We start from the raw sequence: 22634 nt of genomic DNA, 5'->3' as shown, positions 1-22634 counted from the left end.
TCTTAATCTTATTAATACTTTATTAATAATATGATGATAACCGCAATTTGTGAAGTTCTTTTGCTTTAGTTGTCTTATTATTTCTACACTGACAACACTCGAGGTCAAGAAAAAAAAATTTTTTTTTCTCTGTCCCACTATCGCTAGGGCGATAGGAGTACAGATAACGAAATTTCCGTTGATCGATCAGCCTAAGAATGCGCGCCCACGGGCGACAAAGTTGCTCGGCGACTTACGTATTGCGTCGCTTCGTGAGCGCACTTTCATACTAGCCCAATGGTCGCGACAAAAAAGTCGCTTCGAAAAGTCGCCCGTGGGCGCACCCTCTAAGTGCGTTTTCACATTATCCGATCCGATATCGGATGTCGGACCGATATCCCATATATTTACGCCACCATCTTTTGTTTTGAAATCCTTCCTACATTCGATATCGGATCGGATAATGTTAAAACGCACTAACCGGTACTGTGAAATATAGTTTTACTAGAAGCAGCAATTTATGGTGAATTGTTGTCAAAGTGGTGAAACAACAGGGCACGTAGCCGAATGGCACAAACGCTCACGAAACGAAACGCTCGTAGATATCTATCTCTGTTGCTCTTGCGTTTTGGCGTGACAGAGCCAGACTACCTTTCGAAGCGTTTCGTTTTCGTTTCGCGTCGCAGAAATGCCATTCGGCTACTACGTCACCAGGATGTATTAATTGTGAATTGTGACCCGTGTGATAAAAATAAACTAGTGTCGCTTTAATACCTCACGATTGAATGAGATGAACACTTTAATTATCACTGTAGTGTTGGTATCCAGTGAGTACATTCAAATTTTTACATGTACAGGTGAGTAGATATATATATATATATAGTAGATAGATACATATGTAACTTTATTCTTATCCACAACATACAAGGCTTAATAAACAAGAAAACCGGCCAAGAGAGTTTCGGACCACGCTCAGTGTAAGGTTCCGTAGTTTTCCGTATTTCTTTCAAAAACTGTTCAACTTATCAAGTTCAAAATAATTTTCCCACAAAGTCAGATAAAGTTCTGCTTTTGTGATTTTTTCATATTTTTTAGAGGGGGGGCATTTTTTTTAACTTTGGGAGCGATTATTTCAGAAAATATTAACAAAATCAAAAAATGTTTTTCGTAAACCCCTATTCACTTTTAAATACCTTATCCAACAATTTTACGTGTAGGGGGGGTACCCTAACCAAAACATTTTTTTCACCTTTTATTTTATCACTTTGTCGGCGTTATTGACATACATATTGGCACCAAATTTTAGCTTTCTAGTGTTAACGGTCACTGAGATTATCCGCGAACGGACGGACGGACAGACATGGCGAAACTATAAGTGCGTTTTCACATTATTCGATCCGATATCGGATGTCGGACCGATCGACGACAACAATGTATAGGGTGCAAACTGCAATTATTTTTTTCAGAAAATTGCACCTTACCCACCAACGTACAAGGTGCTATCTGCTACAAAAAAAAATCGCAGATTTCGCCTTGTACGTTGTTGTCGTCGCGATATCCTATACATTACAGGCGCCATCTTGGATTTTTCCATTGAAATCCTTCCGACATCCGATATCAGATCGGATAATGTGAAGACGGACTAAGGGTTCCCTAGTTGACTACGGAACCATAAAAAAAAATATTTTAATACATCGCTTAGCAACTAAACAAAGAAAAAACCAGCCAAGTGCGAGTCGGACTCGCCCACCGAGGGTCCCGTACAAACTTTCTTTCAAACTACCTAGTTAAAATAATCTCATGTTTTCATATAACTCCAATGACTTGACTGGAAGACAAAAGTATAGGTACTAATGAGCATTATTGTGTATAGCGCCATCTCTCGGTGAATTCGCTAACTAATTTGCGCGACCTGTATACTATGTTGGTTTTTCAGGGATAATTCTTTATAATGTTAACCGATTTAAACAGTTTTTACTTTATTGGAAAGAATTAATTTGAAGTACGACATACATTCGCAAGGGTGGGTAAATTGAAAGTAAAAATATGAAAAGTTTTTTTTTAATTAAAAAAAAAGTTTCCAAGATACAAACACGATTATATTTTTCCTATAATATTTAGCATAAATCCAATGTTTCCTAAAATTTTCATAATTTTTAGTTGGTAAACTTCGGAGATAAGGGGGGGGGGGAACGGTATTTTTTTTTTTACATTTTCCTTCAAAATTCTTTTTTTTTCCACAACAAAAAAATTAAAAAAAAATAGTTTATTTACGTTCAATTTGCGCTCTTTCTAACGATATCCCACTTGACCTAGTAACTTGAAATTTACAGTTTGCCCCCCATTCATTTTGGCCATTTTCTACAATTAAAATTCATAAATTAAAAAAAATATACTTTCTATTTGTAGAGGTTTACAATGTTCATAACTATTCCAAATTTCAAGTTGATAGCATTAGTAGTTCTCGAGATATTTAGGAATGTGACAGACGGACAGACAGACGGACAGAGTCGCACCATAAGGGTTCCTGTTTGTACCTTTTTGGTACGGAACCCTAAAAAGAAAAGTAGTGTATTACACGTCGGAAAATTAAATTAATTGTACCATTACCATCATCATTGGCTGATATGATCTTTCTCGCCCACTGCTATGTTATAGCTCTCTATTCTAGTAGGGTATAAACTCGCCTCAATCGGTGACACGCCTAATACGGTGAAACAACCGAAAATCGTCTTTCGGAATAATATAATATAAATAAATAATAATAAATAATATAAATAATATTATAGGACATTCTTACACAGATTGACTGAGGACCACGGTAAGCTCAAGAAGGCTTGTATTGTGGGTACTCAGACAACGATATATCAGTGGCGGGGCGTGAAAATTTTCGTTGGTAAAGCCGGAGGGGTGTTTGGAATTTGTTTTGTATGGACTTCTACAGATACTAGAGAATTTTAGGGAACCCGTTGGGAATCGAGTTGTATCGACGCTCCGCCACTGCGATATATACACCGTGTTTCCGGTATCACTCAAAACCTCAGACACCCCAACTGATTTTTATTTTTTTAAACGTATCTAGAATGTTCATTTTTTAATCTGATGATTATTATTTGTTTAAATTGAATTTTTAATTTTCTGTGCAGCTCTACTCGGCTTTTATTTATTTTATTTTTTTATTTTATTTTATATATATTTGGGGCATCAACAGCGATACAAACAAACAAATGCTTAACATATTAGAATACAATACAGTAAGCCAATGAAAGATGTCCACAAGAATATAGTGAATACTTAATACTAGGTGGAAGGAAAAGTAAATATAACAATATATTTAACCATAAACAGCAAGAGAAGCTAAAACCAAAAACTGACAACTAGCACGCGCAAAAAGGTGAGAGTGTGTTGAATGTGTGAGAGGTATTCATGTGTCATGTGTGTTTATGTGTGTGTGTGAGTAAGTGGATGAAGGGTAGGTATATAAATGTGTAATAATGCATAAATATATATTAGTTACTTAGCTGTCTTGCATTAATAAAAGTCGCATACGGTTCTTTAGTGTGCACTTTGTGCAGTCGAACAGATCTATACTAGTAAATTTAGTATTATAAAGCTTTAACATACGATTTATTGGTGAGTTTTGAGCATATTTAGTGTGAACTTTATTCAGACTGAAGAGCCAGCGTTCTGAGTGACGGGTTCTGATTGATGGTACCGAGAGTTTTATTTCCGCCAAAAGTAAAGAGCTATCTAAACGTGCTGAAATAATATCAAATAGTACAGAGATATCCAGTAAAAGTCGTCTGTCTTCAAGACTTAACATGCGGTAACGATTGCACCTACTTCTATAATCTGTGTCCCAACTCTTAGTGCGAAAGTTAAGATGTCGAAGGAAAGAACGCTGAATTTTTTCAATTTTTTCAATTTTTTAACTCTACACTCAATAAAATAATTGCTAGCTACCATCATAAGCCTTCAAACTGTTTAATTGTGTACGTTACTGCAACGACACAAGGTTTACCAATAGACAGCTATGGCAATATAAAGCACTTTAACCTGTCTCACAGAAAACTTCAAATTGGACAGGTGACTCAGTAAGCAAATTTAAACCTAAAATTCAAAATGACAAGGTTGTAATTAGGTACGAGTTCAGTTTGTTATGACTTATGATAAACTTTAAATTTAAACTGACGCACAACGTCTATTTCGTAGAAGAAAAAAAAATCGTCCAAGTAACCAGCCAGTATTAATACCCTTAAATACTGAAAAAGGTATACAACCTCTAACAATATGATATGCACAATGTTGTATTACGAATTTGTAGAATGAGCACGTAAACAATAACTAATAATACAAATTAAAACAAAAAATATTACCCCCATCAAGATATACCTCAATCGATTCTACTCTCGATTCTGAACAAACAGTTTCAGGTTTTTAGTGTTAAGTGAAACACGGTGTATATAATATAACATATAAATACTTATATACATAGAAAACATCCATGACAGGAACAAATATCTGTGCTCATCATACTAATAAATGCCCTTACCGGGATTCGAACCCGAATAGTGCTTCAAAGCTTGTATCACCGAATTAAGCGTGTCACCGAATGAGGCGTTTACCCTAAGTCACTTGTCCCGGTCCTGAGGCGGCCTTATCGCTAAAGAGCGATCTCTTCCAGGCAACCTTTGAGTAGTGGAAAAATGATATTGATCACTTTAACTAATTAGTAGGTGCAAAAAAAACCATATAATTCTCTGGAAATAAGTAGTTCAGCAAAGGATCGCTTTTTTTATCCAAAAATACTTAAATACTATTTTTAACATTAAAAACAGCAAGCGAAAACCGCTTGACGATTTATCTGCCGCCGTTGTCGCTCGTTTACATTATTAATAATTATTTTCAGTACAGATGGTGTTTTTTCGCACTAGTGCGAGAAATGGTTCATTATATGCCAGGTCGAAACTTCGGAGGCTCATCTGTACTGAAAACCGTCGTATGATACACGTGCGAAAAGGAAATTCGTTCTCCCTTCGGTCGTGTTTTAATTTATCGCCACTCGTTTCGAACTTCCTTTTTTACGCATTTGTATCGTAATGTACTATAGTTATACAAGGGGCAAAGTTGTATTTTAACGCCGAATGTTGGAATTGAAAAACGAGCAAGTGAAAGGACTCTATAGTTGAACCACGAGCGAAGCGAGTGGTTCGAGAATAGAATCCTGAACTTGCGAGTTTTTTAACACACGAGAAGTAAAATACAATGTGCACCCGAGTGTAACACAAAACTTTTCCCCTCACTATAGCGAGGAAACTACAACGCAAAAAATGCGGTTATCACTGCTTCCAGTAGTTCCACAGGTGGTAAATCATCTTTATTACTAGATTTACCTATTTTTATCAATTTTAAAGCAGTTAATTTGACTTTATTCAAGGTCAAATTACTTACCCACTAGTGGATAAAATACGTTTTTACCCGCTGGTATTAAAGGACAAAACACGTTTCCGAGCTAGTGAGGGGAAAATACTTTTTTTTATTCATTCTGTATGACTTGTTTTTACAGGATTCGATGTTTTCCTTAAATGACACATTGACCATTACATTAGTGAGCGCCTCGCGTCGCAGCTGCAAAGTTTAACAATTATCAATAAACTATGACAAGCATAAATGTACGAGCAAAGTCCAAAGTTATCAATCCGGACAGTATTTATCATCTGCAAGTCAAGTAGCGTTCACTTGTTTTAACAGTCGGTAGTGTCTTTATAATGACATGGTCGGACCGCACCGCGCTGCGGGTGAATAAAAGTGCAATGCGGAACTTAAAGTGTGAAGTGAGCAGAAATTAAGGTTAGATATCGTCACTACTTTTAAAAAATCTCGTATCTCACGCTGTTCCTCAAAGTTAAAACGCAGTAAGTCTATATGCATTCCATACATACTTACTAGAATTTTCTTTTCATTGACTGACGAAGATACAAGTTTTTTTAAAAGTAGTGACGATATTTTGATTTTTGATCTGAGATAATAAAAATTCGGTTTGGACCATATTTGGACTGATAGGTCTTTAACAGGGCAGGGGGCATATATTTACCACCATGGTTGACAATTTGACAGAACATTAAATAAATTTAATGTCATATACAAAGAAAAAAATTGAAAAAATGACATTTATTTAATGTTTATAGTATAATAGTAGTGATACTACTTAAAAAAATACAAATTAAAATATTTTCTATGAAAAATCAAATTCGTTAAAATCAATTCATTTGTTTATAATTTATACCTATTGTTATGGCACGACTCAGTTTAAAGTAGTTTTAATTTATAAAAGGTTGGTTAAAAATAACACAATACCTATAGTATACATATGTATGTATGTCGGACAGGTGTCACCAGAGTCAATACCTAAAATATTTATTTAGTTGAAGTAGGTAGAATGTACACTTGTACAGTCAGCATGATAATAATAAATAATCAGGATTTGAGAATTTCGGGCCAAGAGATGGAATATTTTTACGACTTGGTCTAGCCCTAAGAAGGAGGGAGGGGGAGTGAGGGGTAAATCCTACTAGTCCCTCCGTTTGTGTTTATCAGCCTTTAAATCGCAATCCAACTTCTAGCTTTAATTTTCTCTTACACTTTTAACTTTGTTCTTTTTTAACGGCGTTTTTTCAATTTACACAACTTTAATTATTGGTTTCTCTTACAACACGATTAACTATCAATAACACGCAATTAAATAAGTTAAATGAAATGAAATCGTTTCTAATTGGCCCATTTTTTAATCAATGGCAAAAAACAATAAAGGTAAGGTTTCCCCCGCTGGTTATCAACGAGTATTACCTAAAGTAGGTACCCAAGAATATAGTTTTATACAGAACTAGCTTTTCCCGCGGCTTCGCTCGCGTTAGAAAGTGACAAAAAGTAGCCTATGTCCCTCTCCATCCCTTCAACTATCTTCACTAAAAAACCACGTCAATTCGTCGCTCCGTTTTGCCGTGAAGGACAGACAAACAAACAGACACACACATTTTCCCATTTATAATATTAGTATGGATTTTACTCTATCCCTTATCGTATCAAATTATCTATATTGCTGTTCCGTACTGGGTACTTATCCAAATTCACACATAATATCTGTTTCGTATATAGCTATCTCTATGGCTCTTGCGTATTGGCGTGACAAAGCAAGACTGCGTTTCGATCGGCGTTAACGATTGTCATATTTCAGCTAGGCCGGCTGTAATCTCTCATAGGAGTCCGGAGTCCGGAGGACGATAGGGAACTTGACTGTTCTTAAAATAAAATATTTTATATCATGTACGAAATAAAGCATCAGATAATTATTAGAAAAACATGGACAGAAGTTATTTTTACATCGAATTTCTATTTGATGAGTCAGGTAGAAATATATAAAGTAACTGAATTGACCGTGACGTCACTCAATTCCATTTCATATTAATTCCATGTTAGCAAGTCATTCAAATAGGCTAGTTTCCTATACATAAAATAAAATATTTTATGCAGTGCACGAAATAAAGCACCACATAATTAGAAGAAAAATATGGACAATAGTTATGTTTAAACATAATTTCTATTTAATAAGTCAAAGAGAAAGATATAAAGTAAATGAATTGACCGTGACGTCACTCCTCAGTATTTCATAGTAATTTCATATTAGCAAATCGTTTTGACAGTTTTTAAAAAGAAGCTGATTTGACTAGTAGGAAACTAGCCTATTCGTTTTGACAGTTCGTAAAAAGAAGCTGATTTGACTAGGAGGCAAGTAGCCTATTCTAATCTTTGTTATGTTTATAAACTGCGGGCTGATTTTTGAGTCTCACGCGTTCGAATTCAGAAAATTGTCACTGAAAATAATAGGCAAGTCACCGTTTTCAACCGGTATTTTAGTGACAGTGAGACTGAAAAATCGGCTCACAGGTTTTAAATAGTTTTAATACGACAATGAAGTTCGTACTGTTGATTGGCGCTCATCTGACGTGCGACTTTATTTTTCGTCCCCAAACATCAAGCAGCGTGAACTATCTTCAATCGTAGAAATAGGTCGTGTCAAATTAAGATGAATATATTAAAAACGAGGGAGTACAAGATTTCCATCATCGTTTTGCATAAACGAAGTCACTTCGATTTTATGCTAGGTAACACGTAAAGTTTTATTTTAATGTGTCATGCATAAACCTTGTTTTTAATCACGACAACGTTATTCAATATACTATATTAGTAGTTTACGTGAGTACCTATTGTCTCTACAAAATTGCTTTCAACGACTAATTAGGTATGGAGACGTTTAGTTTTATTTAAAGTCAAACCGAGTATAATTGGTATTCAAACCGAGTATGGTGGCATGTATTAATAATCACAATCGATCCAGATTAAAAAAACTTGTATCTTCGTCTGTAAATGAAATGAAAATTGTAGTAAGTATGTACGGAATGCGTTTTAACTTTGAGGAACAGCGTGAGATACGAGATTTTTAACCGTCGCCTCATATCTCTCGAGAAGGACGGTTATAGAGTCGTCTGTTTTTTTTTTTTTTAAATGTTTGTTCCTCGATATCTCCGTCGTTACTGGACCGATTTTGAAATTTTTTTTTTGATTGAATGTATATGCATACAGATTGGTCCCATTTTTCTCAGAACCCAGTTCTGATGATGGGATCCTGGAGAAATCGAGGGAACTTCTCGAATCTGAAAGGCATAAATATGGTGATTTTTGTGTTTTTAAAGAAACGGCATGCATTTAGGTACGGAACAGTGACATTTGGTGCAGTGGAACTGCTGATGATGGCCAGGGTGGCTAGCCGAATGGCACAATCGCTCACGAAACGCTCACGAAACGAAGCGCTAGTAGATATCTATCTCTAATATCTCTATCGCGCTTGCATATTGGCGCGACAGAGCCAGCGGCGTATCTCTTTCGTTTGGCGTCGGAGAAATGCCATTCGGCTACGGGGCCTGAACGGAACTCTTCAAATCTGAACGGCACTCTTATAGTGACTTTGGTATTTTTATAAGAACAGCATGCACTTTCGTCCAGAACAGTGACATTTGGTGCAGTGGAATTGCTGATGATGGTCAGAACCGAACTCCTCAAATCTGAACTGCACGCTTATAGTGACTTTGGTATTTTTATAAGAACAGCATGCACTTTCGTCCAGAACAGTGACATTTGGTGCAGTGGAACTGCTGATGATGGCCAGAACCAAACTCCTCAAATCTGAACGGCACGCTTATAGTGACTTTGCCATTTTTATAAGAACAGCATGCGCTTACGTCTAGAACAGTGACATTTGGTATAGTGGAACTGCTGATGATGGTCAGAACCGAACTCCTCAAATCTGAACGGCACGCTTATAGGTACTTTGGTATTTTTATAAGAACAGCATGCACTTACGTCCAGAACAGTGACATTTGGTGCAGTGGAACTGCTGATGATAGTCAGAACCGTACTCCTCAAATCTGAACGGCACACTCATAAGTGACTTTGGTATTTTTGTAAGAAAAGCATGCATTTAAGTTCAGAACAGTGACATTTATTTAGTTATGTTTGTTAAGCATATTGAGTTTTCAAGTCAAAGTTTGTCAAGCTTCGATTTCTTATAATATAATCGGATTCATGAGGAATTGAGGAAACTGCTCAAACCTTAACGTTATACGTATAGGTATTCATTTGTGTTGCCATCTAATAATTAAAGCATTAAAAGCAGTTTTAAAAATTCCTACACATTTTTACATAATCCAACATTCGCAAGTAACTTTCACCAGAACCCGAAAGGCGACGGTTTTTTTTTCTTAAAAATTATTTTAAAGTAGTGACGATATGACACATCGTCTATAGGAAAGACCTAAGACCTTCTCGAGCCCTATCGTCACTTTTAAATCTCGTTTTTTGCACAAACTAAATCACGCAGAAGGAGTAAAACTCTTCTGTTCTGACTAATATGTCTGAGCGAAGTATAACTGACTATAATAACTACGAGAGTTCTTGACCTATGACTGTCTTTTCTGACATAGCAAAGTACAGCACGTGACATATCGAAGTATAATAAGGAACTTGACTGTATAGTAAAAATAAAATATGTTATGCCATGCACGAAACAAAGCATCAGATAATTATAAGAAAAACACGGACAGAAGTTATTTTTAAATCCAATTTCTATTTAATAAGTCAGTTTAATAAATAAAGTAACTGAGTTGACCGTGACGTCACTCAATTCGATTTCATATAAATTCCATACTAACAAGTCGTTCAAATTCGTTTTGACAGTTCTTAAAAAGAAGCTGATTTGACTAGGAGGCAAGTAGCCTATCGAGACATTTAACTTCTTCAGGTAAATTCATTCTGCTTTAAAGTTGATTCTTTCAGATTCCATTTTGTTGACATGTAACACTGGTGTTATTAATATATTTTTTTTTTAATTTATTATTCACAAAAAAAAACGTATAATTAACAGTTTACAGGAATACTCGCCAAACTGTAACGTTTGATGGAGGTTTGATTGTATTGTATTGTTATATAATTAACCTTAAAGCACAGTTTGAACCCGAGTTTGAAGTTAAGCGACACAATTATATGCAGACGGTCAACCAAATCGTGGCAGTAAAAGATGGCGCGAAATTAAAATTGTCTATGAGAATTAAACCTTACATTTTTAATAATTTGTTTCTAATCCCGAACTGTTATTCGTCATTTACAGGGTCGTGCATAGATCTTTAAAAACCTACAAAAATGTCTATTCCGCTAAGCCTGCGCCCGCTGTCTTCCACAAACGGCTGTAACGAAAAAATTGAAAACGCATTGTTTGGCTCTGTAACCATGGCAACGCATTGTTATAACCATACTGCGCGCATTCGCTGGATGGCTTTGGGTAGCTGCGCTGGCAATGCAAGTTATTCTAGAAAACTATTAACAACTAAGTGCATGGTCGTAGAAAAAATATTGTATGCAACGGTGTTTAACTGAGTCAAAAAATACTCGTGGCGTCTTTATTAACAATTTTCGGCTTCGCCTCAAATTGTTACCCACGCCACTCATCTTTTTTGACTTCCTTTAAACGCCTGTTGCATAAAATGCTATTTAAATGTTATGGTTATGGCTCGTCGATAATTCTGCCAACGTCAACATTTAGAAAAGACGATTGGCCGGTGACCCTTACATTTTTCAAATTTATCGCCTTAGTCCGTTTTCACATTATCCGATCCGATATCGGATGTCGGAAGGATTTCAATAGAATAAATTAATCCAAGATGGCGCCTGTAATGTATGGGATATTGGGCCGACATCCGATATGGGATCGGATAATGTGAAAACGCTCTTATAGTTTCAAGATTTGGCTGACCGTCTGATAATTCGATAAACTTAGTCCTACTCTTTAACTTTTATTTGCTTAACAATAGTATATTTTTCATTGCAGGTGCATAAACTCAAATTTCCTCTCGATTAGAGGAAGGGAATGAGTTAGCTTATTGTCACTGATTAATCACACAGCCTCAAAGATGCCTCCCGAGACCAAAAAGGAAACGAAGACCATACCGGGGGGTCTTCGATTTGTCTTCGGAGGCCTTAGTGGGTAAGTGAGTCGATAATACTGTGGTTATTGCCACAATAAAATAAAATAAAAATAAAATTAAATTATTTTATTAACCAAGAGAATTAGTTTAAAATACAATTTGCAATTAATCGACGACTCCCACACTAGGCTAAGCCTGTATCGTGGAAGTCAACTACATGCGTGATTTGACCAGATAACAGCGGCTTAAGAAAAAATTAATACTAAGTGCATGCAAACTTACAAATATAAGTACCTATTACAATTAATATAAAATATAACGTTAAACTAAGAATGAAAATATCAAATGAAAACAGAGAGTTCCGTAACTAGTGATTTAGGTAGTGTGAGAGAGTGTGTGAGAATATGTATGGTGTGTGTGGGTGTGTGTGTGTGTGTGTGTGTGAGGGACTCATTGTTAAAAATGTTTATTGTGTAAGACAGCATATTCTCTCAGTATACAAATACAAAATTGAAATTTTGGAAAAAATCCCCAGTCCACTATGTGACCGATATTTATCAGACATGGCTAAGAACTCTAATCCAGCTGACTAATCCAGCTTACAAACAAAAAAAATCTAAATCGGTTCATCCGTTCGGGAGCTACGATGCCACAGACAGACAGACAGATACAACAGTTAGAAAGAAACAAAAAGTAGCCTATGTCACTCTCCATGCCTTGAACTATCTCCACTTAAAAAATCACGTCTATTCATCGCCCCGTTTTGCCGTGAAAGACAGACACACACTTTCCCATTTATAATATTAGTAATGGATATTTTAGATTAATGGTATCGACATATAGCATTTTCCTAACACCTCCATTTTTTCCAGTATGTGTGCTACGAGTGTCGTCCAACCTATGGATCTAGTGAAAACCCGTATGCAGCTCCTGGGCACAGCTGGCAAGAATGTCACCATGCTATCCATGACCAGAGAGGTAGGACGGCATTTCATGTTTAATTGGACAATAGTAGGGTATGCAAAAACCGGTTAACTTAAAAAACCGGTTAATAACCGAGACTTTTCCTTCAAAACCGGTTAACCGGTTATTAACCGGTTTTGAGGATTTTTAGTAAATGGCCGTACTACGCAATAATTACCATTACCTTTAAGAATTCTGATGTTGATAATATCGTAGCAGGTATTACTTGCACGATGAAGATCATTTTTATCCAGTTTTTGGAAATTTGGTAAATGCGGAAATTGCTAAAAAAGGCTTGTGTGGTTTGAATGTGATTCGTCAGTTGCGTTTTCTAGGCATGTCGCGAAGGTCTATAGCTCCCAGAGCCCCTAGTAATACAAGCAATTGATGTAAGAAAACCAAGATCTCCATTTTACCTTTCTTTTAAAAAATATAGTTTGAAATATACGGTAGACTCCGGTTACAACGACGCTCAAGGGACCGCTGATATTACGTCGTACTAACCGGATGTCATACAAAACAAATTTCATTTCTTTTAATTAAAAGTAATATCTACATCTCTATTACTAAAACATATCAATCAATAGGTTTATTTACAGGGTATTATTATCATCATATTTTATTGTGACTTGTTTAGTTAGAAAAGTCCTTTTTAGTATGCGTGCTTGCTCATCATTTGTAAGTAAAGCTAGTTTATACGCAATCGAAAAATACAAATTGGGTTCTATTTAGCTTATAAGATTAGACCCGAGGCACAGTATAAGGATAAATCAGTAGTTAATCTCCGGCAGCGGCGACGCGGTCGTTAGGTCGTTACTACTGCGCAAGGTCACGCAGGGTTGTACCTGTGCTACTGTCCTACTCGTAGTAACTGTGTATGGCGCTATGCTAGTACCAACGCTCTTTCTACCTTTTTATCTAATAAAGATTCAAGTACGTGTTTGTTTCTTAAATACTGACGAAATCGTATTTACATAAAATGTTTGAATAGATGTTTGCACAATATTTAAGTAGGTACCAAACTTTCGAGCTAGATAGATCGCAGCATCTACCTAAATGTCGTTACAGATAAATCCTTATTGATTTTAATGTGTCATTCTAGCTTTAAATCTCACTTTTACGCCATTTACGTAAGCAATAATGTACCTAACACTGCAAAAATATAACAACCACTTACTTTTCTGGGTGACTAGGAATTCTAAAGAACATTCTGACATTTCCGCATTTTGAGAACTGTTCTCCATACACCCATAAACACTACAGTAACGAAAATATGTCTTCGGTGCTGACGTCATTTTCTCCCGAACTCAACACGTCAACACAGCGCGCAAACGCGGCCCCGACTGTCCAGCCCAATACTTACCAGTTTCGCATGTATTCGGTGCATATGGAGAGTAGTTTCGACACACCGCGCGGAGTGAAGTTTGTTAGAAGAGTTATTACTGCTTTATACTGTGCCCGAGGCGAACAAATTGTTAAAATTTCAAAAGCAATACTCCAAAAAGTTACGTGGCCACAATGTAATCTTGCTACTTGTTGTAGGCAAGACAGGGGGCCGTAAAACTAAAAACGTTGTCGCTCGTCGTTGCAACCGGACTTGACGGACGGATTCTGTGTAAAATGTGTCGTAAAAAGCGGCTGGTCGTTAAAATCGGAGTCGTAATAAACGGATGTACTTTCATACTATCACATACGAAAACCAAATAAATACCTGTGCTTATGTCGTTGTAAGAGGTTGGACGTTAGGTCTATGCGGAGTCGTAATATACTAACCGGACTCTATTGTATTGTATAAAATTTATAATTGAGTAGACTCGGGACTAATTTTTAAAATAAAATCATTACAGATAATAATGTTGTCAATGAAATGTAATGAATAAATCTTTATTATTACAAAACATTAAATAATTACGTATTTTTGAACCTTTTAATGCCTAATTTTCCAAATTTTGAGAAATAAATACAGTTTCGGTTATTAACCAGTTAGAGACTATAAAAACCGGTTTTTAACAGAGGCCAAAAAGTCTCGGTTAACCGGTTTTTCGGTTAACCGGTTAACCGGTTTGCACACCCTAGACAATAGTATTGTAATTTTCGTGAATGCCTTTTAGGTTTCTTAACGCTCCATCAAAAGTTTTGTAATAATTTATTTTCATTGGATCTTCAGGAAACTACCTAAACTTAGTTTTTAGGAAACTCATACAACTATATATCAAGAAAGACTCAATCCAAAAGCCTCAGAGAGTTAGTACCTAATTCTTCCGATAGAGAAGTTAATTTTTGCTTTAGCTTTCGTTCGTACCAATGGTTTTCGTTCAGACCAAAATACGTGGAAGGTTCTGGCCTCGCAAACACGTCTCATCCCCTCACCTTTAAACGAGAAATTATTGTATGTTTATTTATTAATAAGTATATAACGGTGATCTCGGAAACAGCTCTAACGGTTTCGATGAAATTTGTTATGTGGGGGATGAAATTTGTATTTCGAGAGTGAAAAATCGATATAGCTTAGTCTTAGTGCGTTTTCACATTTTCCCATCCGTTATCGGATGTATGTAGGACCGATATCCCATATTATTCCATTACAGGCGCCATCTTGATTTTTTTCCATTGAAATCCTTCCGACATCCGATATCGGATAGGGTAATGTGAAAACGGACTTAGGTCCCGAGAAACGCGAATTTTCGAACTCCGAGTTAAGCTCGGTCTCCCAGGTACTAATTATGTTAAAATTGGCAAAAAGATTGTCTGATTGTGCTTGTTAACTTAGGGTTCTGAATTTTCACAATTTCAGGTGGTTAAAAACCAGGGAATTCGCGGCCTGTATGTCGGTCTCTCGGCCGCGTTGTTCCGACAAGCCACCTACACGACAGGCCGGCTCGGCTGCTTCACCTATATCACCGATGTCTATACAGCGTGAGTGTGATAATACACATAATTATTAAGAAAATATCGTCTGACTATTTTTTAATCGAGCAGCAACAATTAAGTAGTAATTCTTGCAGATATGTCTAACTGTCTGAATAAGTTTTTGTCGCTGACTGTAACTGCTATTCGATTTGCTGCATAAAAAATTATATGCACTTTTCTCTGCAGCTGCCTGTACATATTATGAATATGCTTTCAGTAAACATGCCAGTACCTTACTATTCAATCAGGTACCTACTTAAAATAATACGATCTTTATTTACATGAGGAAATTTACATAACTCATGTTTGTCTGTTTAGTCTGTCTCAACATGTAAATTGTCTCATATGGTTCAAAAATGAACGTAACATAGGTGTTCTTTAACTTTATAAAATCGTTTTGTGCAGTAACTACGGCGTGCCAAATTTCGGTACGAAGTTGGCTTTTGGCGTGATTGCCGGTAGCGTTGGGGCGCTAGTGGGGAACCCTGCTGAAGTGGCGCTGGTTCGGATGACTGCTGACGGGCGCTTACCACCGGAGCAGCGAAGAAATTACACTAATGTGTTCAACGCTCTTAGCAGGTAATCATCTCCCTGAGCTAGTCGGTTAATCTTAACAAATGGCGTGCCAAATTTCGGTACGAAGTTGGCCATTGGCGTGATCGCGGGTAATGTTGGAGTGCTAGTGGGGAACCCTGCTGAATTGGCGCTGGTGCGGATGACTGCTGACGGCCGCCTCCCGCTGGACCAGCGAAGAAATTACACTAATATGTTCAACGCTCTTAGTAAGGTGTACTCGGGTAATTCCGAACGTCGAAAACCGTCGGAAAATTCCGAAATTCAAATGATAATCACCCGTGATTCCATAGTAATAAATCCCTTTTCGGAATTTGCCGACGGTTTTCGACGTTCGGAATTACCCGAGTACACCTTAAGTATTTATCTCTTTAGAGTAGTGCATTAGTCTTACCGAAGTAATATTAACTTATTTACGATTCGGCAACGGCATAGGTGACAGCGACGAGCAAGTAGTCTCAGCTGAGACCGAGGCCCAGCGATGGGATATTTCATTCGCGTAGCCGCTGGTCACCACTGTTTCCTTAGACCAATGAATCCTCCTCCAATCAGTGCTCCGTGAATCTTTCTCACTTGATGGTCTCATCGGAAGATCAACGCTGGAAGTCACCAGCAACACGCTGAGATGAGGCCATTTCGCGGCACTTCATTCCTTTCTGTCTCTTTGTTATTATGTGTATTATGTCTTGGCTGTGTTCACGAATAAATGTTTATTCTATTCTATTCTATTCTATTCTATTCTATTCTATTCTATTCTATTCTATTCTATTCTATTCTATTCTATTCTATTCTATTCTATTCTATTCTATTCTATTCTATTCTATTCTATTCTATTCTATTCTATTCTATTCTATTCTATTCTATTCTATTCTATTCTATTCTATTCTATTCTATTCTATTCTATTCTATTCTATTCTATTCTATTCTATTCTATTCTATTCTATTCTATTCTATTCTATTCTATTCTATTCTATTCTATTCTATTCTATTCTATTCTATTCTATTCTATTCTATTCTATTCTATTCTATTCTATTCTATTCTATTCTATTCTATTCTATTCTATTCTATTCTATTCTATTCTATTCTATTCTATTCTATTCTATTCTATTCTATTCTATTCTATTCAATGTCGAGATTAGGTAGGTACTTACTAATACCGTACCTAAAGCACTGACTGCTAACGTAAATGTTGAATTCCAGGATGGTCAAAGAGGAGGGCGCACTGACTCTGATGCGTGGAACATCGGCCACCGCCGCGCGCGCCGCTATTCTTAACGCGGCTCAGCTCGGTACTTATGCTCAGGTAAGGTTCTGTGTTAATTTATCTTATCTTCTGTCTCAATATCACCACTAACTACTTACTTTAATATTTAAGTTCTTGCCTAATCCATACTGATATTATAAATGGGAAAGTGTGGGTGTCTGTTTGTTTGTCCGTCTTTCACGGCAAAACGGAGCTACGAATTAACATGATTTTTTAAGTGGAGATAGTTGAAGGGATGGAGAGTGACATAGGCTACATTTTGTCCCTTTCTAACGCGAGCGAAGTCGCGGGCAAAAGCTAGTAAATTATAAATATGAGTTTAATTCGAACTTTGGAACTGTCAAAGCTTTAAGTGGCGCTGCATGCGTTTTGATAAGCTACTGTCCACTGACGTCGTGTTGCAGTAAAATATTTAACCTCGTAAGGCCCACCATAGTTAGTTTTTCCCATTTTGAATTTGAACCTTATTCTATAAATAAATTGGTAAGATTTTTGTTTGTTTCATAAATCAATGTAACAATGGAAATTCTACTTTATTCAGTTCATGGAAGGTTCAAATTAGATTGCAACTTGCAACACTATGTACATTGTACTGTACATTGGGCCTTACGAGGTTAAAGCCCCTTTTATTAGTGAAATCAATACGTTTTAAGCCTCTGTGATGTCCGTAAATTAAGTAAAAGGAGCGGCAATTTTGACGACAGTTTAAATATGTGACTGTGTTGATCCTTGCAGGCTCGTGAAGCACTGCTGCCTAAAATGGGGGACGGCATTCCCCTCCACTTCTGTGCTTCCATGATAGCAGGGTTCCTTTCAACGGCGGCTTCTTTGCCGTTCGACAAGGTCAAGACGAAGTAAGTCAAATGGAGAAGGATTCAATATTAATTCACAGTCTTGTGCCCAGACCAGGTTTAGTACCATTGGCAACACTGTTAACTGTACATTTTGTAATCCTTATTATCCTTATTACAAGGGCATAACGTCTAGCGATGGTTAGCTAAGAGTGTTGCTGTTAGTACCATATGAAGGGTCAATCCGCGGCAAGAGTAACGTGAGTCACGATTTTATGTCATGTTCCATTTACTCACGACGCAAGTTCAAAGAGATAATCTATCTATCTTTAAATAAGTGTTACTTCCCCGATATATGCATAGATCCTTTAATTTGTTGCTAAAGTATAGTATTTCAAAATTGGTCTCTTAAGGCACCGCCCACAATCTTCTCTGCTTTGCCCAAAGGTTGACCGGTAGAGAATGCCTCATGGCATTAAATTCGCCTTATGTACATTAAGTTGTTCTTTTGTGAAATAAAGTTTAAATAAATAAATAAATATAGTTCAAATAAACGCTCACTGAAGTCGTGACTCGCGTTACTTTTACGTGGATTCACCATTAAGGTACCTATTTAAGTTAATTTGATATGGTCTTATAGATAGTGATACTGAACTGCGTGTGAAAGTTGTTCGTGAGATAAATAAATAAATAAATATTGGGGACACCTTACACAGATCAACTTAGCCCCAAACTAAGCAAAGCGCGTTTATTGCCAAAATGGCAATGATCCATTGAAATCGTATCAATTATGCCTTGCCTCAAATGAGGTAGTTCTAATTTGTATTATATATTATTAGAGATGAAATAGTAATGTCAAATCCAAGTTTTCCACCTCGAAAGCCCATGGGGTCATAATTAAATTCATGAAAATCCGTAAAATTTTATGACTTTTTCTGACTTTTGTTAAATTTTACCACCAAAAACTTTTTGAACGGCAAAAGTGGCTATGAACAATTTGATGTCTACTAAATTATCGTTATTATGAATATAATTTTGTCTTGGTAAGCCATATATTTACTAAGATACAGCCATTCAAAGTTTTGCACAATTTCGACAAAAGGGAAAAGTAGTTGGAGCTGTTCGGAGGTGTATAATCTTTTTTAATCCATACTGAAGATGAATTCTTACGTAGTCCACAAGGCTTCATTTCTCAACCGAAGCTGGAACCACCAACTCCTCAGCTTCTGCTTAAAATAAACAATTCTCTGGACTTACAAAGAAGGTTGTACCAGCAGTTGTGGTTGCGAGAAAGTAAGTGTCAACAGCTCAGCTGTTTGCACCTACTGCAGTGGACAATTTTGCGGTAATGTACCAGGTCTGGTGTGTACCAATGTTGGTAAACCACTCGTTGATGATCCACCATCAGATGATGATGATTTTGACCTTCCTGATCAGTTGACAGAGACATACTACCTCGGTAAGCTTTCTCCTAAAGGAGTGCCGTGGACCTTCGAGGTCCAGTCTAGTTCATTTATCGTTAACTACGCTTATTTCACTAACTAACCCTACTTCATACTGCGAACCTTTGAGAAGCCGAATCTTCGAAACTATTTGGCGTACCAAGACCAAATTATAGTCTCATTTAATTACAAATTTTGTCTACTTTAAATTGAGTATAGTGACTTTTGCCGTACTATGGGTACTTTGTTGAAAAAAATCACAAATGCTGAAATTTTTTAAGGTTTTTCGTGTATTTAATAATGACCCCATTAGCTTTCGAGGTGGAAAACTTAGATGCCGCATCACTATTGCATATACAACAATATGAAACACCAATTAGAACTACCTCATTTGATGCAAGGCTGAATGTACGATTTCAATGGATCACAAGGTCAATGGCGTAGCTAAACCATAACCAAATTAAATTAAAATTCATTACAAATCACAACCTGTCTCTTTTACATAGCAAAGTGACCATCACGTTATTGCGTTTAGTTACATCCATCTTTTTACTGTTTTAAATATTTTACATTGCTAGTTGCTCAAATTCTTGAAAAAACAAAGATAAACTCATTTTGCACTCGATCTAAATATAAAACACACATTCCAATTCATTTTTGTTCTGTCACTGACTGAGTGAATAAGTGTTAATACTTTAGTTAGAACTTAGAATTAGTAGAACTTATCAATTGTAAAATCAATTCAATTTTAAATATTTTCTAAATATGTACATGTGACGTGTAAAAGTGCCCCTGTGGCCTATTTGCTGAATAAATTATTTTGATTATTTTTTTTGAGTGAATGAATGGAATGAGTGAGTCGCGTTCAGCGCAACGACACTGCCAGAATGTTACGCGCTGAGTGAGTCGGCATTTCATGCAACGTAACACTGACTGAGTGTTACGCGCTGTCGCATTAGAAGTTTCACTTAAAAAAAAATAACAAGCTTTATTATCTTACAGAGTCCAGAACGCGGCCCAAGGCGGCTCCAGAGTGAGCATGCTCGGCATCATCCTGGACGTCGTAAAGAAGGAGGGCCCCCTCGGCCTCTGGAGCGGCTTCCTGCCCACTTACTTCAAGATCGGACCCCATACTGTGATTACTCTCATCGTGTTGGAGCAGATCAACGCTTTCTACTTAAGTTTAGCTTAAATTATGGTTGATACCGGGACATTACGTCACTACTTTGAAAAAAAAAATCGCATCTTCTTCTGTAAATGAAAAGTCAAATGTTGTAAGGTCAATACCATGAAGAATAGAGATAAAGGAGCAACCTCTTTATGTACAGGTCGATTCACGAAAGCTGGCACGAATGAAATGAACGAAACTTTGATTGTGTGAGTGACACCTGTATTGGTATACAGTCGTAACTGTCAAGAGCCACCATTTTATTGGTTAATCTGTCACACACATGCATATTTTCATTCAAACATTCGTTCCATTCGTGCCAGCTCTTGTGAATTGACCTGTATCAGAAGTTGTCGAGAGAGATTTGTTATTTTCTAACTGCAATTAAAAGGCCTCAGCCGGTCATTTTTGCGACTGTTCTACTTCGACAGATTTTCCTCCTTACCTCTATTCTTCATGGGCAATACGGTTAAGTGTGTCATATGGAGAAATGTGTCTGGCCTCCACATTTAGCCTTTTTACTCATTGTTACAGGTGGTTTTGTTGACGTCCGTATATTATACTTATGGCAACCCCGTCCTAAAGCATGTAAAGGTTATGATGTGCCACTGTTCGGTTGGTGTATTTTACTTGTATTTTAGTATGTCTGTCAAAATTGAAGACTACAACATGGTAAAAAAGAGTAAAACTTATGTGGAAGGAAATGGAACGGAACGAATGAGGAGGCACACTGACATTTTATCCCGCCAGGCGGCGCCTGTGCAAGTGTCTAGGCAAGAATATTATATACCATGGATTTTGCGTGCCGACCAATGAGTTGAAGCCAGGTTCATTCACCTTTACTCCTATGTTCTATCTCTTTCCGACACTGTGATGTATTGCCAGATTAGTTACTAAAAAAAACGTATAAAACATTCTTCAATCAAATTGACTTACTTTTCTTTGTATTATACGAAAAAAAACTCAATCAAAAACCTTATTTCTCCGGTATTTACCTCCTGCGTACTATGGGAACACTAATAATAAAAAAATATGCCCGATATGTCAGAATTGTCAAAAGTCATTCACCGATTCAGATATTTATTTTGCGAAATAAACGTTTTTCGACGATTTACTTAAGTTCTGCGCTATGTATTGCATAGTGAACCATTGTGGAAGTAAATGGAAACCGAAATCCGACGTAAAATTTCACAAGTAAGTACTTATTTTACCAAAATGTTCATAAACCTCGCTGGCAATAAATTTTCTGCTATTTTGCTTGTAATCTTGGTTAGTTCTTATCATTATATTGTTTTCATTGTCTCAAATTATATCAAAATTCCCACGAATAGGTTTAGAACGATAAATATGACCTTTAAAGAAAAATAATGCTATGTGTGGTTTTACGACTAGGGTGACCAATCTTTTTTCTTGCATGGTATTTACTCTTATTGAATGGAGCTAAATCTATCAACTTGGTACGGTTTCTATGTTCATAGTTCATATCACAGTATAATAATACCAACTTTATTGTTTATGTCTTTACAATTAACATGAATAATATTAAACTTTTCAGTGTTCCAAAAGATGAAGGAAGGAGGCAGCGTTGGCTGTCGATTGTACCGATAAAAGGAAATGTTTCAGAGCGTTCGACAATTTGCAGATTTGCACTTTAAGCCTGAAGATTATGACACAGAAAGAAATTTTAAAAATCGGTCCAGTAACGACGGAGATATCGTGGCATAAACATTAAATTGAGATACATATATATATATATACATGCGAAGAGAATTGAAATACGTACGAATTGAGAACCACCTTCCTTGAGATTTGGGGCGGCGCTTAAAAATAAAGATACTGTTTTAAAACGTCCTAGTATTTCATTATTTCCCCATTGACAAATACTTCCCTTATATTTTTGTGGCTATTCCCACTAGTTACCACCAAGTTTTTACCTGTCCTAACTACTGGGATTTTCCCCACATTGTTAATTACCACACCGGGGGTTGATAGCTACTGGGATTAGTTTT

General features: G+C 36.6%; 1 protein-coding gene across 4 annotated transcripts; it reads left to right on the top strand.

The window, feature by feature from the left end:
* The first annotated feature begins 660 nt into the window (after nt 1-660).
* On the top strand, nt 661-20776 carry LOC125231397 (mitochondrial 2-oxoglutarate/malate carrier protein-like). Of its 4 annotated transcripts, none has more exons than XM_048136842.1 (8): nt 661-836; nt 11417-11572; nt 12386-12491; nt 15271-15392; nt 15792-15965; nt 17161-17263; nt 17960-18078; nt 20460-20776. In XM_048136842.1, the coding sequence occupies exons 2-8, from the start codon at nt 11499-11501 to the stop codon at nt 20647-20649; spliced, it is 888 nt and encodes a 295-aa protein (XP_047992799.1). In that variant the 5' UTR covers nt 661-836; nt 11417-11498; the 3' UTR covers nt 20650-20776. The 4 variants fall into 4 exon arrangements, with proteins under 4 accessions (XP_047992799.1, XP_047992800.1, XP_047992798.1 ...); XM_048136841.1 differs by lacking the exon at nt 661-836 and adding an exon at nt 5651-5813; XM_048136840.1 differs by lacking the exon at nt 661-836 and adding an exon at nt 5652-5829.
* The last annotated feature ends 1858 nt before the right edge of the window (nt 20777-22634 follow it).

The sequence above is a fragment of the Leguminivora glycinivorella genome, chromosome 11, assembly GCF_023078275.1.
Source record: "Leguminivora glycinivorella isolate SPB_JAAS2020 chromosome 11, LegGlyc_1.1, whole genome shotgun sequence".
NCBI lineage: Eukaryota > Metazoa > Arthropoda > Insecta > Lepidoptera > Tortricidae > Leguminivora > Leguminivora glycinivorella.
The sequence above is the reverse complement of the archived record's forward strand: the minus strand, read 5'-3'. Positions and strand labels throughout refer to the sequence as shown.